This window comes from Mobula hypostoma, chromosome 6, assembly GCF_963921235.1.
Source record: "Mobula hypostoma chromosome 6, sMobHyp1.1, whole genome shotgun sequence".
Lineage (NCBI taxonomy): Eukaryota > Metazoa > Chordata > Chondrichthyes > Myliobatiformes > Myliobatidae > Mobula > Mobula hypostoma.
The window spans coordinates 178,436,325-178,456,302 of record NC_086102.1 but is presented as its reverse complement, the minus strand read 5'-3'; the positions used below and the strand labels follow the sequence as shown (position 1 = coordinate 178,456,302).

Genomic DNA, 19,978 nt, shown 5'->3' with positions numbered 1-19,978 from the left:
TGGAGTAGAGTCTGTCATCTACTCTGTAGACCTTGTCTCATTCTTAATGCCTGTAAGTGTCTGCAATGTGATTACCTCTCTTTATCTATTGAAGCCTTTAGTTCATAAAATTAGGACAAACTGTAAAATGTAATTCAAAAGTAAAATTTCTATATTTTTTTTACAAAAAATGTTCCTTTCCCTTCATTTCATTTAGATATTAATGAATACTTAGATGATGAGCTTTCAATTTTATATTTAGTACATCTTTGTAATTATGATATATTAACCCCCATCCTTATTGCAAATGGATAGATTCCTGTTTACAGGTCACAGGTGGAGAAGATTGCCATGTGTTTGCTTTCGTTAGTGTCCGCTTTTATTCCTTGAAGATCCTGTTTGTTGTTGTGTATTTTAGAACATGTAATCGAAAGGTTTACATCACTTGTTCATATTCACTTATTTCCTTTATTGTAGGCCGAGGAAGATTTTTCAGATTAAAGTTGCCTGCGATAAGACTTCTTACATCCAGCAAGCAATCACTCCCCCAAGAGGATCCTGACGTGGTGGTGGTGGAATCTTCTAAAGTAAGCAACGATTCTTTGGCCATGAAGGACTTGAAATCCCCTACAAGTGAAAGTTGTGGTCCTTCAGAGTTTGAAGACACAAAAGCATTGACAGAGCCTGGCAGTTCACCTCCGTTTATCAATCTGCCAGGGCCACTAGATCATTCTTCACCGAAACAACAATGGGATAGACTGAATCCAGAAATGCTACAGTCTACCTCTGGTCTAACATACAGCCAGTCAAGGGAAAGTGTGTGCAGTATGAGAAGAGCATCTTCAGTCCATGATATTGAAGGATACCATGTTAACTCTAGGATTGTATTCAGGGATCGACATGCAAGTGAAGGTAAGCAGTTTAACTTCTTTACAGAGTATGTTTCCTCTGAGTTTAGATTTCCACATGTTGTCCATTTGTTCATTACTTGCCATGTTGTCTGTCATGGGCGATCATGATCTTTCCATGTTCATGATTGTTCTTGGCAAATTTTTCTACTGAAATGGTTTGCCATTGCCTTCATCTGGGCAGTTTACAAGATGGCCGACCCCAGCCATTATCAATACACTTTACCTGATTATCTGCCAGGCATCAGTGGTCACATAACCAGGGTTTGCGATAAGCACCAGCTACTCATACTACCATCCACCACCTGCTCCCATGGCTTCACATGATCCTGTTCCAGGGGCTAAGCAGGTGCTACACCTTGCCCAAGGCTGACCCTAACCCTTACACCTCCTTTGGTAGAAACGTATCTCCACCCTGTCACCCGCCCTCATATCACTACTCCAAAAATATTTGAGTGATACAGCATGGAAACAAGTCTTCAAACCCATCATATCTGTGCTCTTCTTCTACACAAATGCATATTATCCCTATTTCTTTTCCTTTATATCTCTAACAGCTACCTATACCTCCTCCACATTTTCCTGTCACTATGTGAAATTTTCACTAGATATCAACCTGTCCAGACGGAGGAAACCACATGGTCGCAGGAAATACCTGCAAACTCTGCATAGACAGTAACCAGTGTTAGGACTGAACCTGGGTTGCTGAAGTTGTTAGACAACAGAATTAACTGTTATGCCATTGTGCTATGCAATTTGATTTACAAATGACTCAATTATATAGATGAAAATGGTCATAGACCCAATCTGTTAATCGATCACTCCACAATCCCTGTTGTCTAATTCTCTGTCCTACCTAAGGACCAAAGGTAAACAATATATGAAAACAACAACTTGTATTTCTAGAGCACCAGAAGGTCCCAAGGCAGTTCACAGAGCATTTGTACAAAATATTTTATCACTGGTTCCCGGTCAGTGTAGATGACCATATGCTTAGTGAAGAAGATGTTTTTTTTAAGAGAAGTCTTGAAGAAGGCAAGAGGTACTAAGAGCTGGAGCAGGCTAGGAAGGGACCTATAGAGCATAGGTACTTGACACGACTGTGAGCAGAAGAAAGATGAAGTTTACAGCCAGTCTAAGAGGAAGACAGGTATCTCAGAGGAGTACAAAAGCATTTCTTTAGCCAGAGGGTGGTGAAACTGTAAAATTTATTGCCACAGATGTCTGTGGACCCAAGCCATTGGGTATTTTAAAAGTGGAGGTTGATAGTTTCTTGATTAGTAAAGGTATCAAAGGATACAGGGAGAAGGCAGAAGATTGGGCATGAGAGGGAAAATAAATCAGCCATGTGGAATGGCAGGGTGGCTTTGATGGGCTGAATGGCCTGGTTCTGCTCCTATGTCTTAGGAACGGAGGTCATGAGAGGTGAGGGAGATTTGAAAATGTGGGTGAAGACTTCACAAATATGTTTTAAAATTAAAAACGTAAAATGTAATTTAAAGAAAAGCAGGTGTCTTGAAACTTAAATAGTTTGTGAAGATTGTGTCATGAGTCACTGCAACCTCTTAGACCATAAGACCATAAGACAAAGGAGCAGAAGTAGGCCATTTAGCCCATCGAGTCTGCTCCGCCATTTTATCATGAGCTGATCCATTTTATCCTATTTAGTCCCACTGCCCCGCCTTCTCACCATAACCTTTGATGCCCTGGCTACTCAGATACCTATCAATCTCTGCCTTAAATACACCCAATGACTTGGCCTCCACTGCTGCCCGTGGCAACAAATTCCATAGATTCACCACCCTCTGACTAAAAAAATTTTTTCGCATTTCTGTTCTGAAAGGGCGCCCTTCAATCCTGAAGTCATGCCCTCTCGTACTAGACTCCCCCATCATGGGAAACAACTTTGCCACATCCACTCTGTCCATGCCTTTTAACATTCGAAATGTTTCTATGAGGTCTCCCCTCATTCTTCTAAACTCCAAGGAATGCAGTCCAAGAGTGGACAAACGTTCCTCATATGTTAACCCGCTCATTCCCAGAATCATTCTAGTGAATCTTCTCTGTACCCCCTCCAACGTCAGCACATCCTTTCTTAAATAAGGACACCAAAACTGCCCACAGTACTCCAAGTGACGTCTCACCAGCGCCTTATAGACCCTCAACATCACATCCCTGCTCTATACTCTATTCCTCTAGAAATGAATGCCAACATTGCATTCGCCTTCTTCACTACCGACTCAACCTGGAGGTTAACTTTAAGGGAATCTTGTACGATGACTCCCAAGTCCCGTTGCATCTCAGAACTTTGAATTCTTTCCCCATTTAAATAATAGTCTGCCCGTTTCTTTTTTCTGCCAAAGTGCATAACCATACACTTTCCAACATTGTACTTCATTTGCCACTTCTCTGCCCATTCTTCCAATCTATCCAAGTCTCTCTGCAGACTCTCCGTTTCCTCAGCACTACCGGCCCCTCCACCTATCTTCGTATCGTCAGCAAACTTAGCCACAAAGCCATCTATTCCATAATCCAAATCGTTGATGTACAATGTAAAAAGAAGCGGCCGCAACACGGACCCCTGTGGAACACCACTGGTAACCGGCAGCCAACCAGAATAGGATCCCTTTATTCCCACTCTCTGTTTCCTGCCAATCAGCCAACGCTCTATCCACGTATGTAACTTTCCTGTATTTCCATGGGCTCTTATCTTGTTAAGTAGCCTCATGTGTGGCACCTTGTCAAAGGCCTTCTGAAAATCCAAATATACAACATCCACTGCATCTCCCTTGTCTAGCCTACTGGTAATTTCCTCAAAAAATTGTAATAGGTTTGTCAGGCAGGATTTTCCTTTAAGGAATCCATGCTGAGTTCTGCCTATCTTGTCATATGCCTCCAGGTACTCTGTAACCTCATCCTCTTCTACTGAATAAGATTAGACAGACCCCAAGCATGAGATGAATCATTATTGATGATTGATGATCCTTAGCACAAAGCAAGAAACCAAGAGTTAAGCCCTCTAAATGATCTCTATAACAAAGTGAGTCAGTACAGAAGCCTTTGTGAGTCACATGTGAACTGAGTCATTCTAAGTACCCATTTGTGAATGACAATGGGGAGCCCATTCAATAAAGTATCAGTCATTCTACCCAACACCTTTTTATACGGCAGCTCATTTTCAGCAATCACTTTTTGAAAGGTGCTACTATGGGTTCAAATTATTAATTATTATCACTACAAATACTCCTATATAATCATCGAATATAACCCATTAAGGAGTAATGAATGATGAAGTGTATAGATTATGATATTATTGAAAGCCCATTTATTTCCCCTTTACTTTATCTACATATTATTCACAGCTAAAGTTATTTCTTTCTTCTCCTGTCAAAAACTTTGTCTACATTGTTGTCAATACTAGATTTGATGAGATAAAATATTGTTTAAGCCCTTAACTGGTCTTAAATTGGGCAACAAACTGTTCAGCAAAAACCATAGACCTGAGTTTTATTGGAAAGTGGACTGTGTTCGTTGCCTTTGTAGTGCTGGGCGAGCACAGTACACAGTTCTAGATTTGTCACTGCTTTCACAAAGATGAAGTTGAGGCAACTTCCTTCCAAATAGTGGTCCTCAAGTATGTCCTGGTTTTGCTGAGGGAAGAATAGGAGAGAGGGAGAGAATTTTGGCAACACTTACAGTATGCTGGATGAACTCAGCAGGTCGGGCAGCATCAGTGGAAATGATGAGTCGATGTTTCCGGCCGGAACCCTTCGTCAGGACTGAAGAATGAAGGAGGTGGAAGGATTTGAAGAAAGCTTGTAGGTTCAGTTGAAAGATCAGTAATTTGAAAAACAAAGGGGTGGGGGAGGGGAAGCATCAACTTCATAGGCAGGAAAACAATGGGTAGTAGTAGAAGGAGGCGGAACCATGAGGGAGGTGATAGGCAACTAGGGGAAGGGGCAGAGTGACATAGGGATAGAGGAAGGGAGGGGGAGGGAATTACCGGAAGTTGGAGAATTCTATGTTCATACCAAGGGGCTGGAGACTACCTAGACGGTATATGAGGTGTTGCTCCTCCAACCTGAGTTTAGCCTCATCATGGCAGTAGAGGAGGCCATGTATGGACATATCTGAATGGGAATGGGAAGCAGAGTTGAAGTGGGTGGCCACCGGGAGATCTTGTCTGTTGTGGTGGATGGAGTGGAGGTGCTCGACGAAGCGGTCCCCCAATCTGCGTGGGGTTTCACCGATGTAGAGGAGGCCGCACCGGGAGCACCAGATGCAATAGATGACCCCAACAGACTCACAAGTGAAGTGTTGCCTCACCTGGAAGGACTGTTTGGGGCCCTGAATGGTGGCAAGAGAAGAGGTGTAGGGACAGGTGTAGCACTTGCGCTTACAGGGATAACTGCGGGGTGGGAGATCCGTGGGGATGGACGTGCGGATAAGGGAGTCGTGGAGGGACCGATCCCTGTGGAAAGCGGAGAGGGGTGGAGACGGAAAGATGTGCTTAGTGGTGAGGTCCTGTTGAAGGTGGCGGAAGTTGCGGAGAAATTTGGGAGAGAGTTTTATAGGAATGGTGGAAGACAAATATCAGAGTTGTATCGGACATGCATTCTTTGACAATAAAATGAACCTATGAAATTTAGAAATAAATAAAACAGACTAGCAAAGATCTTTAGCATTGTTGACAAACATGCTTTATACACAAAATGCCAGTGGAACACGGCAGGCCAGGCAGCATCTATAGGAAAAGGTACAGTCGATGTTTCGGGCCGAGATCCTTTGTCAGGACTAACTGAAAGAAGAGATAGTAAGAGAGTTGAAAGTGGGAGAGGGAGGGGGAGATCCAAAATGATAGGAGAAGACAGGAGGGGGAGGGATGGAGCCAAGAGCTGGAAAGTTGATTAGCAAGAGGTAGCAGGCTGGAGAAGGGAAAGGATCATGGGACAGGAGGCCTAGGGAGAAAGAAAAGGGGAGGAGAGCCCAGAGGAAGATACAGTGAGAGGGACAGAGGGAAAAAAAAGAGAGAGAAAGAAAGGGGAAAAAAAATTAAAAACAATAAATAAATAAATAAATAAATACATACATACATACATAAATAAAGGATGGGGTAAAAAGGGGAGGAGGGGCATTAACGGAAGTTAGAGAAATCAATGTTCATGCCATCAGGTTGGAGGCTACCCAGACGGAATATAAGGTGTTGTTCCTCCAACCTGAGTGTGGCTTCATCTTGACAGTAGAGGAGGCCGTGGATAGACATGTCAGAATGGGAATGGGACGTGGAATTAAAATGTGTGGCCACTGGGAGATCCTGCTTTCTCTGGCGGACAGAGCATAGCTTGATTGGCCCTTTGTGCTCCTTTGTCTTACACATATTTGCCTATCCACACTGGGTGTGGAATCCGAATTTTATGAATCCATGGAGAATAAATCCAATTGGAGATTGGAGTGACAAAGAATAACATCCATTCTAAGAGACAAAATCATTCTCTGTCCTTTAAGGTGAATTCAGCAAACTCCCGATCAGTTGTACTGAGTTGGTGTACAGAGCTGATCACGAGGATATAAGGTTGTAGATACGAAAGTGACTAATGTGAGAGTTCATTCTGATACGGAGTGGTGAGTGGTAAACAGTACAACATGGCCAGTTAGTCCCTTATCTGGTATATCGTATACATCAGAGACTCTGAAAACATACAGTACCTTGAGAGAATGGGGATATTTTCCCAGGGTAATTACATTATTGAACTGGAGAACAAGTCAAAGAATACAATAATCTGATACTGAGATATATCCTAGGATGCGCTGGGACACATTATCAGTGATGTAACTTGGGGTAATTGGGTGTTTCGGGTCTTTCGACGTCAAGCAATCTCACCTAGGCAACCCAGCCAGCATTGATCAGGCCCTGCCATGTATCCCAGCAGCACTGGTCCACGGGTCACATCTCTTGATCTGTAGCCATCTAAAGGCTTGCTCAGCTGCCTCTGTGATGGGCCTGCTGGCTCTTTGCAGCCTCAGTAATGCCAAATGTTCTGCAGACTGAACAGTCAGACAAACCTCTACACCCCAACCTCTATAGACTCATATCGTGCCCTCTCCCCCGTCTCTGACACTGCTTGACCAGATACCAGTACTTGGCTTTCTTTATGGTCAAGCACCTCCTCAATCCCAGGGCACTGTCAGCTCTACCACAACCACCTGCTTTGAGGTTTCTGACAGAATGACCATGTCAGGCCTCAGGGATGATGATACAATGAAGTCAGGGAACTTCAATTGCCTGCCAAGATGAACATTCATTTGCCAGCCAGACTTCTTTAAACAGCTGGTTAACATCAGGGATGACTTGCTTCCACACTAGCTCTTCAGTTTCTGAAATGCTGGGACCAATGTAGGATCAGCAGGGGTGCCTTGGTGGAATGAGCAAGTGAGCAATATGGGAAGTCACACATTCCTTCTGCCAATTTAGCGTGGCTTCAGTGAAGTTAGCCAAGGTTATCCGGAGCTCCTGCATTTAGAGCAGAGACGCCAATGAGCCGATAGTGGTCTTGCACATTTTCAAAGGGACTTTAACAACATCTTTGAATCACTTGCTTCGTCCCCCTGGCTATTCCTTGCTGTGGCAGAACACAGAGTGCTCTTTTATAAGTCTGTTTCCAGCCATGTGGCTTACTGGTTGAATATAATTAGGGACTTGATCATGAGCATGTTCAGCAAGCTGAGACAGTGATATTGGTTGATGAAACCTGTCTGCGGATTTGAAGCATTTTGCAGAGACAAGATTGATGATACTACTTCAGATGAATACTATAGACATGCTTTCTCTGAAGCATGCAGAAAGGGAAAGATTGCTGCTGCCTGCTAGATTGTGAGCCCTAAACCAAGTCTGTTGAATCAGTTAATGAGACTATACACAAATGCAAGAAGGCAATTTCATAAGCAGAAATTGGAGCAACACCTAGGATGCGCTGACAAACCTTCCAGAAACACCTGAAATCATGGAAAATTAAAAGGTCAGGATGTGGATTTAGAAGTCAGGGAGATGATTAATAAACGCAACTACGTGAAAATCTTGTTGGTGCTTTATTTGTGGGTGCTCAATTGCAGTTATTATTACTCGGGAGAAGGTGCTTGGGAAACTGAAAGATCTAAAGTGCCCTGGACCAGATGATCTACACCCCAGGGTTCAGAAAGAGGTGGCTCAAAAATTGCTAGATTTTAGAATAGTTCTGGAAGACTGGAAAATTGTAAATGTCACTTCACTTTTCAACAAATGAGAGAGGCAGAAAAAAAGGAAACTATAGGCTAAACAGCCTGACCTCAATGATTGGAAAGATATTGGTTTCGATATTAAGATGTGCTTTCAGGGTACATGGCAAAGCCCAGGATTTGGGGCCTTCGTCTCCGGAGATTCTCGATCGCACAGTAGCAGCGGCAACGAAGCAGGCATTTCAGAAGTTACTCCAGATGTTCCTCTGTGCTTCTCCCGGCTGCTCCCATCAAATCCGGATTGTGCACGGCACCCCTAGTTACACATATCGATATTCATTCGGAACGGGCGCGCGCGCTGCTTCACGCCGCCATCTTCTCCTCCCTCCTTATTGGATAGGTTTCAATAGGATCTCATTGAAACCTATTGAATAATGAATGGCCTAGATGTAGAGAGGATGTTTCCTATGGTGGAGGAGTCTGGGACCAGAGAGCAAGTCATTGGGTGTATTTAAGGCAGAGGTTGATAGGTTCTAGATTAGTCAGATTGTGAAAGGTTATGGGAAGAAGGCAGGAGAATCGGGTTGAGAGGGAAATGGAACAGCCAATAGCGGAACAGACTTGATGGGCCGAATGGCTTAATTCGGCTCCTATGTCTTACGGTCTAGGATCATGTTCCAGTAGGGTTTGTTTGAGAACTAATGATAAGCCTATCTGGTCCAAGTTACTAACCATGCAAGGGATAACCTTTGAATTGGCATGCAGGATGGTCACATTTCTAAAGATCCTCTCGTGTTGTGACCAATGCAACCTATGTTAGTGACCAATGTTAATGTAAGTACAACATTAATTGGTGAGAGCACATTTACAGAAAATCAAGTGAAAACAAGCGAATCCCCTGTGCTAACTTTGAGATGACAACCACACAGCTCAATCGGGTCAGATTACCGTTGTGAAATACTTTAAATGTCACATGTTGGGGCTCATGACGTCTGTATATAAGGCTGGACAGAAAACAGTGAAACGAAAAGCAGAATCGCAATGAATGGGTAACAGTTACAGCAGAAAATCACTGAAAGGAGGTTTACACAACTTTACTCTAGATGAGTAATGTGAAGAGCACAGTTTGATACCATAAGAGCATAAGATATAGGTGCGGACTTGGGCCATTTGGCTTGTTGAATCTGCTCTGCCATTTCATCACGGCTGATCCATTTTCCCTCTCAGCTGCAATCACCTTCCTTCTCTCTATATTCCTTCATGCCCTGACCAATAAAGAATCTATCAACCTCTGCTTTAAATATACCCAATGATTTGGCCTCCATAACTGCCTGTGGCAACAATTTCCACAGATTCACAGCTCTCTGGCTAAAGAAATTTCTCCTCATCTTTGTTGTAAAAAGATGTCCCTCTGTTCCGGGGCTGCATCCTCTGGTTGTATTCTCCCCCACTATAGGACACATCCTCTCTGCATCCACTCTACTGAGGCCTTTCAAAATTCAATAGGTTTCAATGAGGTCACCGCTCAGTCTTCTGAATTCCAGTGAGTAGAAACCCAGAGCCATCAAACGCTCCGTATATGATAAGCCTATCAATTTCAGAGTCATTTTTGTGAGCCTCCTTTGAACCCTCTCCAGTTTCAGCATATACAATGATTGACAATAGCAGTGATTAAGAAAAAAAGATAGCAACACTGGTTTCAATTTTCTTTTAAAGTTGCAGTGGCTAATACAGATGTGACACAGCCAGATAGTGCACCATGGGACTGGCCATTCATAAGCTGAGTGTAGTCAGGTGTCGCTAGTAAGGTGCTGCAAATATCGGGAGAAATAGATTCATGTTGTTCTTAAAATAGGCAAAAGAAAAGCTACTGATTATAGCAGCAGATTAATTTAACAGACCGACTATGCTCGAAAGGGTTTGTTTGAAAGAATAGCAGATGGATTAGAAAATGTATTCAGTATAAACACACTGCAATCAGCTTGAGAAAACTGCAACAATAGCAAAATATATTCAAGGATTCACATATTGAAACTAAGGAGCTTAAAAGTCACATGTATATAAAACTCAATGCCAATCAGATCTGTTATAAACTATGACCTTGTCTGGTACAGTAAACTCCAGTTCAGAGACAGAACAAAATGAGCTTTAGCGACGTGGTAAACTGGCACAAAATGAATGGAAGGACCCCATCATAGTGGTCCTTAAGGCAGAGATGAACTATTCAGCTCCGCAGAAATCACAAAGTGACCCTTTTCAGAGCAATGAATGACAAAGCTACACCATCTGTTTATATCTCAAAATCTGCATATCAAGTTGGCAAAGGCACATTTTGCAAAGCTGTCATGGCCAAGGCAGAGCCAGCATTTCTTGACAATTAATAGCCACTAGTGGTTGAACATGTCAATCAAACTTCTACATGGAGTAAAATTGGCAACAAAAATTACCCAGGTGACTATAGACAAGATGTTGTAAAGGTCCAGCATCGTTCGTCCAGTTGGCCGTGTGTTCTAATTTTGCAACAATCACGAAAAGGAAAAATCTTAATATACTCCAGAGAATGTTTAGAACTTTACATCAGCATAACTTCCACCTCAAACAAAGCCCATGTGCCTTCATCCAGAAAAAGGTAATTTATTTAGCTCTGCAAATACCTAAGACTGGTCTGTAGCCAGCAAAGTGGAAAATTGAGACCATCATTAAAGCAAGGAAATCTGAAAATGTTACTGTGCTAAGGTTATACATTCTCATTCTTTCTCTATATAGGTAAAGACATCCATAGTCAAACCACTGCAGGTGATGGATGTATATTTACATAATTCATACTTATGTGAATATCTACATTCAATAGCTAAGGTTCCAAGTCTTGGAATTTGCTCCTATCACCTCACTATTTTTTATTCATTCATTATGTGCCAGTTGTATGTCATGGGTGATCATGGTCTTTCCATGACCATGATTGTTCTTGGGAAATTTTTCTGCAGAAGTGGTTTGCCATTGCCTTCTTCTGGGCAATGTCTCCAGCCATTATCAATACTCTTCAGAGATTGTCTGCCCGGCATAACCAGGAGTTGTGATATGCACCAGCTGCTCATACGACCATCCACCACTTGCTTCCACAGGTTCACATGATCCAGCTTCGGGGTGGTGAGGAGTGGGGCTAAGCAGGTGCTACACCTTGCCCAAGAGTGACCTGCAGGCTAGCGGAGGGAAGGAGCACCTTACACCTCCTTTGGTAGAGACATATCTCCACCCTGACACCCATCTCTATCTTTAATTGTTCCTTTGCTGGATCTTCTTATTGCTGATCTGCTCTTTATAAAATTACATGATTTTCATCAGCAAAGCTATTGTGAGAATCTTTGTGATGCATCACTCTGTTCAAAATGTGATATTAGTTGTTGTGGTTGTTGATGCTGGTGGTCTTTCCCTTTGGCTCCACAAAGACTAAATTATCCAACATTCAGTTTCTTATCATCAACCAGTGCTCCCTCTAAGTTCCGCAGGTCACCAGTGAGAGGGATCTTGTGGGAGCTGGTAGAAAACTTAGCTCACAATATTGTATTTATTTTCAAATCCCTTTGCAGCTTTTATCATCTTACCATTTTTGTCTAGCTTCATATCTGCCCCATTCCCACAGCCCCTGAATGGTACTCCTTTCCTTTTCATACTCCTGTTCACTACCTTTGGAAGTAAAGAACCTTCTGCTCCTCAGCTGTACCATTAACAACTTTTTTTGCTGAAACTTTTACCTGCATACGTTTCGCATCCCTTTTCAAAGGTGCCCTTGACATTAATTTTAAATCAAATTTCTTGCATCCTGAGAAAAGTAAAATTCCCTGAAAAATAAAGAAAGCTGAAATACTCATCAAATCCGACAGCATCTTTGGAGAGAGGAACAGGGCTAACGTTTTGTTTTTAGCTGATTAGCCTGCCCCGATGCACTCTTTTCAGGTCTGCCTAAGAAAGATATAAATGATCTGCAGTTTGTTCAAAATGCAGCAGCAAAAGCTTAATCAAAAAAAAAAGCAGGAAAATCTGAACACATTTCACCAGTTCTGGCATGATACACAGGCTGCCTGTGTCCATTGGATCAATTTTAAAATAGTCTTAATTGTATATAAGGCTCTGAATATTGAATTGAATTGATTTGACTTTATTACTTACATCCTTCATATACATGAGGAGTAAAAATCTATACATTACATCTCTGTTCAAATGTGCAATTATAGTAATTTATAATAAATAACAGGATAGTCAATATAACATAGAAATACAGTCACATCAGCATGAATTAAGCAGTCTGATGGCCTGGTGGAAGAAGCTGTCCCAGAAGTTGGTCCTGACAATTATGCTGCAGTACCATTTCCCAGATGGTAGCAGCTGGAATAGTTTGTGGCTGGGGTGACTTGGGTCTACAATGATCCTTCAGGCCTTTTTTACACACCTGTCTTTGTAAACGTCCTGAATAGTGGGAAGTTCACATCTACAGGTGTGCTGGGCTGTCCTCACCACTCTCTGCAGAGTCCTGTGACTGAGGGAGGTACAGTTCCCATACCAGGCAATGATGCAGCCAGTCAGGATGCTCTCTATCGTGCCCCATTAGAAAGTCTTCAAATTTGGGGGGCCATACCTAACTTCTTCGACTGTCTGAGGTGAAAGAGGCACTGTTGTGCCTTTTTCACCACACAGCCAGTATGTACAGACCACATGAGATCCTTGGTGATCTTTATGCTGAGGAACTTAAAGCTGTTCATCCTCTCAACCCCAGATCCATTGATGTCTATAGGGGTTAGCCTATCTCCATTCCTCCTGTAGTCCACAACCAGCTCCTTTGTTTTAACAACGTTGAGGGAGAGGTTGTTTTCTTGACACCACTGTGTTAGGGTGATGACTTCCTCTCTGTAGGCTGTCTCATTATTATCTGAGATTAGGCCAATCAGTGTAGTGTCGTCATCAAATTTAATTAGCAGTTTGGAGCTGTGGGTGGTGACATAGTCATGGCTATACAGAGAGTAAAGTAGGGGGCTTAGTACACAACTCTGAAGAGCTCCTGTGTTGAGAGTCAGAGGGGCAGAGGTGAGGGAACCCACTCTTACCACCTGCTGGCGATCTGGCAGGAAGTCCAGGATCCAGCTGCACAAGGCAGGGTAAATGCCAAGGTCTCTGAGCTCCTTGTCAAGCCTGGAATAAATTATGGTGTTGAATGCTGAACTGAATGAGAGCATCCTCACCAAAGCATCCCTCTCCTCCAGATGTGTAAGGACAGTGTGAAGGGCTGTGGCTATTGCGTCATCTGTCAATTGATTGTGTCGGTAGGCAAATTGCGAATATCTAGCTCTTACATATATATTAAAGTGTCTATTCCCCTTACATCCCTAATCATCAGCTTAGATCCACAAATACTGGTTTGCTTAGTAACTCTGGAGCTAAACGTATAAAAACTGGTGATGCAGACTTTCGTTCTTATGAACCAAAACTCTGGAATATTCTACTGACTGAGATATGCCAGGCTAGTACTGTAGAACATTTCAAAATACTTCTAAAAACCTATTTTATAAAATTTGGCATACTTATAGGATTGCTTATTACTTGTTGATGTTCATTATGTTTATATAATTTGGTATATTTGATTACATTTTATTCTATATAATGTTTGTTTTTACTTATGATTTTTAATTTTCTCTCATTTTCTTATTATTATATTAATTTATCTTTACAATCTATGTAAAACTCATTGAGCCTGCATCTTAATGTATGAAATATGCTATATAAATAAAGTTATCATTATTATTGATGTTTCAAGTCAAAGACTTTTCGTCAGATCTTATGAGAGTTAGAGAAATGACCGGAGATCCTGTATGACTAGATAGACCGGTGATAGGAAGTTGGGACAGAGAGAACAAAAGACAAGATCCACTGTTCGTTTGAAGGTTGGAGAAATTAAATAATAAAAGGAATAATGATGAAGAATAAACATTCTAGAGAAGGTGTATACAGGAGACTTCCGGAAGTTACAGTAAACATTTTGTCACGTAACTATCCCCATCTATTTCAGTTACGTTTCTCTTGGTAAACTTCCTCGGGATTTTTTATTCTAAAGTGAAGGTGCTGTACAAATACAATGTATTATTTTTGTTATTAGGTAGGATAGGATTTATTTTATGTTACTTTCAAAAGAAATCAGCAGAAATTTGCAAGCTCATTTCGGGAGAGATGCATGACTTCCCGTAATACACATAAGACATAGGAGTAGAATTACAGAATTTGGCCCATGGAGTATGCTCCCCCATTATTATCCTTCTCAATCCAATTCTCCTTCCACCTCCCCATAAACTTTGACACTCCAGCTAATCAAGAACCTAACAACCTCCACTTTAAATATACTTAGTGACTTGGCCTCACAGTCTTCTGTGGCAATGAATTCCACAGATTCACTACCCTCTGTCTAAAGAAATTCTTTCTCATTTCTGTTCTAAATGGGTGAGCCTCTATTCTAAGGCTGTGCCTTCTGGTTCTGGACTCCCCCACTACTGGAAAGATCCTCCACATATCCACTCTATCCACACCTTTCAATATCTGCCAGGTTTCAATGAGGTCCCCCTTCAATCTTCAAAACTCCAGTGACTACAGGTTCAGAGCCATCAAGCACCCATATATTAATCTTTCATTCACAGAATCATTCTCGTGAACCTCCTCTGGACCCTCTCCAGCACATTTTTTCTTAGATAAGGGGCTGAAAACTGTTCACAGTACTCCAGGTGCATTCTGACTAGTGCCTTATAAACCTCAGCATGACATCCTTGCTCTTATATTCTAATCCCCTTGAAATGAACGCTAACATCGCATTTAACTTCCGACTCAACCTTCAAGTTAACCTTTAGGGAATCCTGCTCAAGGACTCATAAGTCTCTTTGCATCTCTGAGTTTCCTCCCTGATTAGAAAATAGCCAACGTCTTCATTCTCTCTACCAAAGTGCATGACCATGCCACTACCCTACAGTATATTCAATCTGCCACTTCTTTGACCATTCTCCCAATTTGTCTAAGTCATTCCAGAAACTCCTGCTTCTTCAACACTACCTGCCCCTCCACCTATCTTTGTATTGCCCGCAAACTTGGCCGCAAAGCCATTAATTCCGTCATCCAAACCATTCTTTAGGTGAAAAGAAGTGGTCCCAACACTGACCCCTATGGAATCGCACCAGTCGCCATCAGCCAACCAGAATAGGCCCTCTTTATTCCCACTCTTTGCCTGCTGCCAGTCATCAAATCTTCTATCCATGCTACCATCTTTGCTGTAATACCATGGGCTCTTGTCTGGTGAAGCAGCCTCATGTGCAGCACCTTGTCAAAGGCCTTCTGAAAATTCAAGTAAGCAACATCCACCGACTCTCCCTTGTCTATCCTGCCTGTTATTTTCTCAAAAAACTCAACAGATTTGTCAGGCAAGGAAACCATGCTGATTTTGGCCTATTTTATCACGTGCTTCCACGTGCCCCAAAGCCACATCCTTAATAATGGGCTCCAACATCTTCCCAACCACTGAAGTCAAGGCTAACTGGCCTATAATTTCCTTTCTTCTGCCTCCCTAACTTCTTAAAGAGTGGGGTGACATATGCAATTTTCCAGACCTCATTACTAGTACTTCCACAATCTCTTCAGATTGCTCTTTCAGAACCTTGGGGTGTAGTCCATTAGATCCAGGTGTCTTTCAGCTTCCCAAACACCTTCTCCTTAGTAACAGCAACTACACTCACTTCTGCCCCTGATACTCTTGAATTTCTGGCATACTGCTAACAACTTCTACAGTGAAGAATGATGCAATATTGTTACGATGTTTGTCCACCATTCCACCATTTCTTTGTCCTCCCTTACAACCTCTGAAATTGTAGGGGGTATTCTATCATATTATGATCACTACCTCCAAAGGGTTCCTTTACCTTAAGCTGTCTAATCAAACCTGGTTCTCTACATAATACGCAATCCAGAATTACCATTCCCCTGATGGACTCAGCCACAAGCTGAACTAAATAGCTATCCTTTCCTGGGATCCGGCACAATCTGATTTTCCCAATTTACCTGCATATTAAAATTCCCGATCACTAACATAATATTGACCTTTTTACATGCTTTTTCTCTCCCATTGTAATTTGTCTCCCACATCCTGGCCGCTGTACCAAGTCCTGTATTTAACTCCCATCAGAGACTTTTGCCCTTACAATTTCATAGCTCTACCCACAAAGATTCTACATCTTCTGATACAATCTAAGCTCATTCTAAGGGTTAGATTTAATTTTTTACCTATATGTGACTCCCATCAGGGAGCAGCCAGATGTGGGAGTTACATAAGACAAAAGGCAAATATAATTTTCATATTTGAATGCAAATATATATTGAATAACTATATCAGTAATGCAGGTGGAATTTTCCCAACCATATTGTCATTAAAATACATATATGTCACCATATTCAAACCTGAGATTCCTTTACTTGCGGACATATTCAATAAATCCAATAACCATAATAGAATCATAAATCTAACAAATCAATAATAATAGAATAGTCTCTCTCTGCTTATCCGCTTGGAATTTGTATTTATCGTAACTAGTACTTAAAATTGGGATAAAGGCTGATATCTAAAATTAGCCCTCACATTTGCATTCATTTTCTAAATATCCAGACTCTACCATGGGAATTATATATAAATTTTACGGATGACCAGCTACTCACTTCTTTAAATCATTTGTCACAATTCCTCTCCATTCTCATTATATTTCACCCTTTGAGAAGCAAACATTCTGCCTGCTGTGAAGAATCTTGAGTGATAATGAGGTTTCCATGTGTGATGTGCCCAAATGAAGTAGCAAAAATTGTATCATAACATATGCAGACCCAAAGGCTGGGCCATCTTAATACTGAGAACTTCACCATGAAAATTTGATACATTTACATGACTGTGCTCTTACATAGCAAAATGTTTCAAAACAAGATGTATTTCTTTTAATTTGCTGTTTAGTATTTCGTATTTTTCTTGTTTCTTTCTTTCTTAATTGACATGGTGCCATCATAGACAACGGACGCAATGTTAAAGGTAATTTTCTTACCTAAACCTGCATGTACTGTCACTATTTTTTACACCCTTGCTTACTTGTTTGGTGACTGCAGCATGTAAGTTCTGATCAAGATGTTCCAAGGTCAATGTTACATATCAAATGGTTAAGAAAAGTCTTGAATCATTGTATTTATCAAATCATTGTAGTGACCTGAATATACGTTATTCATTTTATTAGAATGACCCTTTTTTAGGATGTACTGTGCATGGATTTAGTACAGGGAATGAGAAAGCGATTAATGTGATAAACCTAGAGACATGTCTTTCTGGCCATGATTCTGTTGAAAGAAAGTTGAATAGCCAAAAAAAAAATATTGAGCACAATCATAGTTAAAGATACAAGTGTCACTTCTTTCTAATTTATAAATATTGTGATCTGGGATTGTGATGTAATATATTAACATGCAACCACTTGATGAAATTGAAATTCCTCTATGTTCTCATCATATTTATACTGAGGTTACCACCATTAACAGAGTAAAGAAATTCCTGTCATTTTCTGTTACTTCACAATGTAATTTCAAGGATGGTGTTTTCTTTTTCACTGACTGCAGTACAAAGCAAGGAAACTGCGTATTTACGAGACTAAAGTGTTGAATCTTTACTATAACAAATTAATCAGAAATTCTTAACTTAAAGGTATCATGACTTGTAAAATGGAAAAAAAAATGGGAGTTTATAATTAGCATGAAGAAATCAAAAATAAAGCTGGATCACCAGTCTGGAGATCTGCATTCTAATCACCACATCCAAAAATAAACCTTTGGTAGAAGAAATAAAAGCATAGAGTATTTTCTCAATGGAGAGAAAATTCAAAACTCTGAAGTGCTAGGGGACTAGGAAGTCCTCGTGCAGAATTCCCTAAAGGCAATTTGTAGGTTGAATCAATGGTGAGGAAAGGAAATGCAATGTTAACATTCATTTTGAGAAGACTAGAATATAAAAGCAAAGATGTAATGTTAAGGCTTTATAAGATGCAGGTGAGGCCTCCCTTGGAGTAGAGTAAATTAGAAATAGTTGAGACTCCTACTCTGATCCTAGTATCATCTTACTAGTTGCTGACTGTCAATCCAAAAATGAACTATTTTACCATCTCCTTTTTTTCTATTAATCAGGCACTCCCCTATCTATCAAAAGTTGTTAAAGTACCGTCCTATGCTCTCAAAAGCTATCACAGAGCAGCTTATTAAATGCCTTCTATTCAACTAAATATGTTACTTCTGCTGGTTCAAAGTAAATTTATTATCAAAGTACATACACATCACCATATACAACCATGAGATTAATTTCTTTCCGGCCTTCACAGTAAATACAAAGAAACACAATAGAATCCATAAAAAATGCACATATGACAGACAAATAACCGATATGCAGAAGACAAAAAACTGTCCAAATGCAAAAAGAAGAAACAATAATAATGAATAAATAAGCAATAAGTATTGAGAACACGAAATGAAAAGTCCTTGAAAATGAGTTCATTGGTTGCGGGAAGAGTTCAGTGATGGGACATGTGAAGTTGATTGAAGTTATTCCTCTTTGGTTCAAGAGCCTGAGGGTTGTGGGGGGGGGGCGCGAGGGGGAGTATTAACTATTACTGTACATGGTGGTGTGAATCCTGAGGCTCCAGTACCTCCCTCCTGATGGCAGCAGTGAGAAGAGAAGATGGCCTGAATGGTTGTGGTCCTTGATGATGGTTCCCCAGAAAAAGGAGTATATGTGAATATCAAATGAGATTTACCTCATCTTCATTTGTGATTATTTGTATTGTCTAAAGATTGCTGCAATATAAGCCTAGAAATTCCTTCTCATTACAGAGTAAGACCAATACTGCTGAAACTATTTAAATTCAGAGTAAAGTAAAATCGTGCCATTTCTTGACCTCCTAATGCACCACAGAGATTTCAACCCCTGACTTATGACAGGAATTTTGCTGCACAAGATTTATTGCTTTGGTTTAAAACTCTCTCAGTTGACACCCATGGAAGTGCAGTGCCTCACAGTCAGCGCCCGTTTGTTTTTCACCCTCCCTGATTGCAAACAAAATGGCAGTTCTTGTTCAGTCATTTAATCCATCTACATCCCTTTGATGGATTTTGTGTTCTTCTCACAACTTGCTAACTTATTTCTGCATTGTCTCATCACTATAGAACAACTAGCTTTAACTAACCCTGTTTTATTTGAATTTGTGGTATTTAATGTAGCAACTGGCAAACTGCCTTCTTTGCTAGATTGTTCCCCAGAACCCTATAGAACCACAGTTTATTTTATGAATTATTCACAGTGAACATTTTTCTTTTTTTTCGTAATTTATTTTTTTTATTGAAATTCAGCATCATACAAACATTTCCATGAGATGTATTTCAGATACTGTATGTATATATCATATATTCATGTTTGCCACAAATCTCCGCATAGTATTTATCTGAGGTATACACCTTTAGAAAAGAAAGTAAAGAAAGAAAAACAAGAAGAAAACTATGTATGTAGGGAGTGATCTTTTTATGATATTTTCTGGGATTGCCCCGTAATCAAAGACTATTGGAGTGGGATATACCTCAAGAATGATTGAAAAGAGATAAATATTAAATGAATATACTGCAGGTGGCTGGTAAAAAGACTCTTACCAGGAAATGGTTATCACAGGAGAGACCAACTTTAAACGCATGGATGGAAATTACAATAGACATTTACAAAATGGAGAAGATAACAGCATCTATCAATCATAAATTGGAACAATTTGATTCAAACTGGGAAAATGGTTTAA

General features: G+C 40.7%; 1 protein-coding gene across 2 annotated transcripts in view; it reads left to right on the top strand.

Annotated features, from left to right (window-relative positions):
- LOC134347737 (potassium voltage-gated channel subfamily H member 7-like) overlaps positions 1 to 19,978 on the top strand; it is a 579,490-nt gene that overhangs the window by 373,253 nt on the left and 186,259 nt on the right. Inside the window, exons 4-5 of one of the 2 annotated variants that reach the window (XM_063050140.1) lie at positions 457 to 891; positions 17,173 to 17,193. In XM_063050140.1, the coding sequence (XP_062906210.1) occupies positions 457 to 891; positions 17,173 to 17,193 (456 nt within the window). The remainder of the gene's footprint in view (positions 1 to 456; positions 892 to 17,172; positions 17,194 to 19,978) is intronic. The other variant, XM_063050141.1, reaches the window with a different exon arrangement.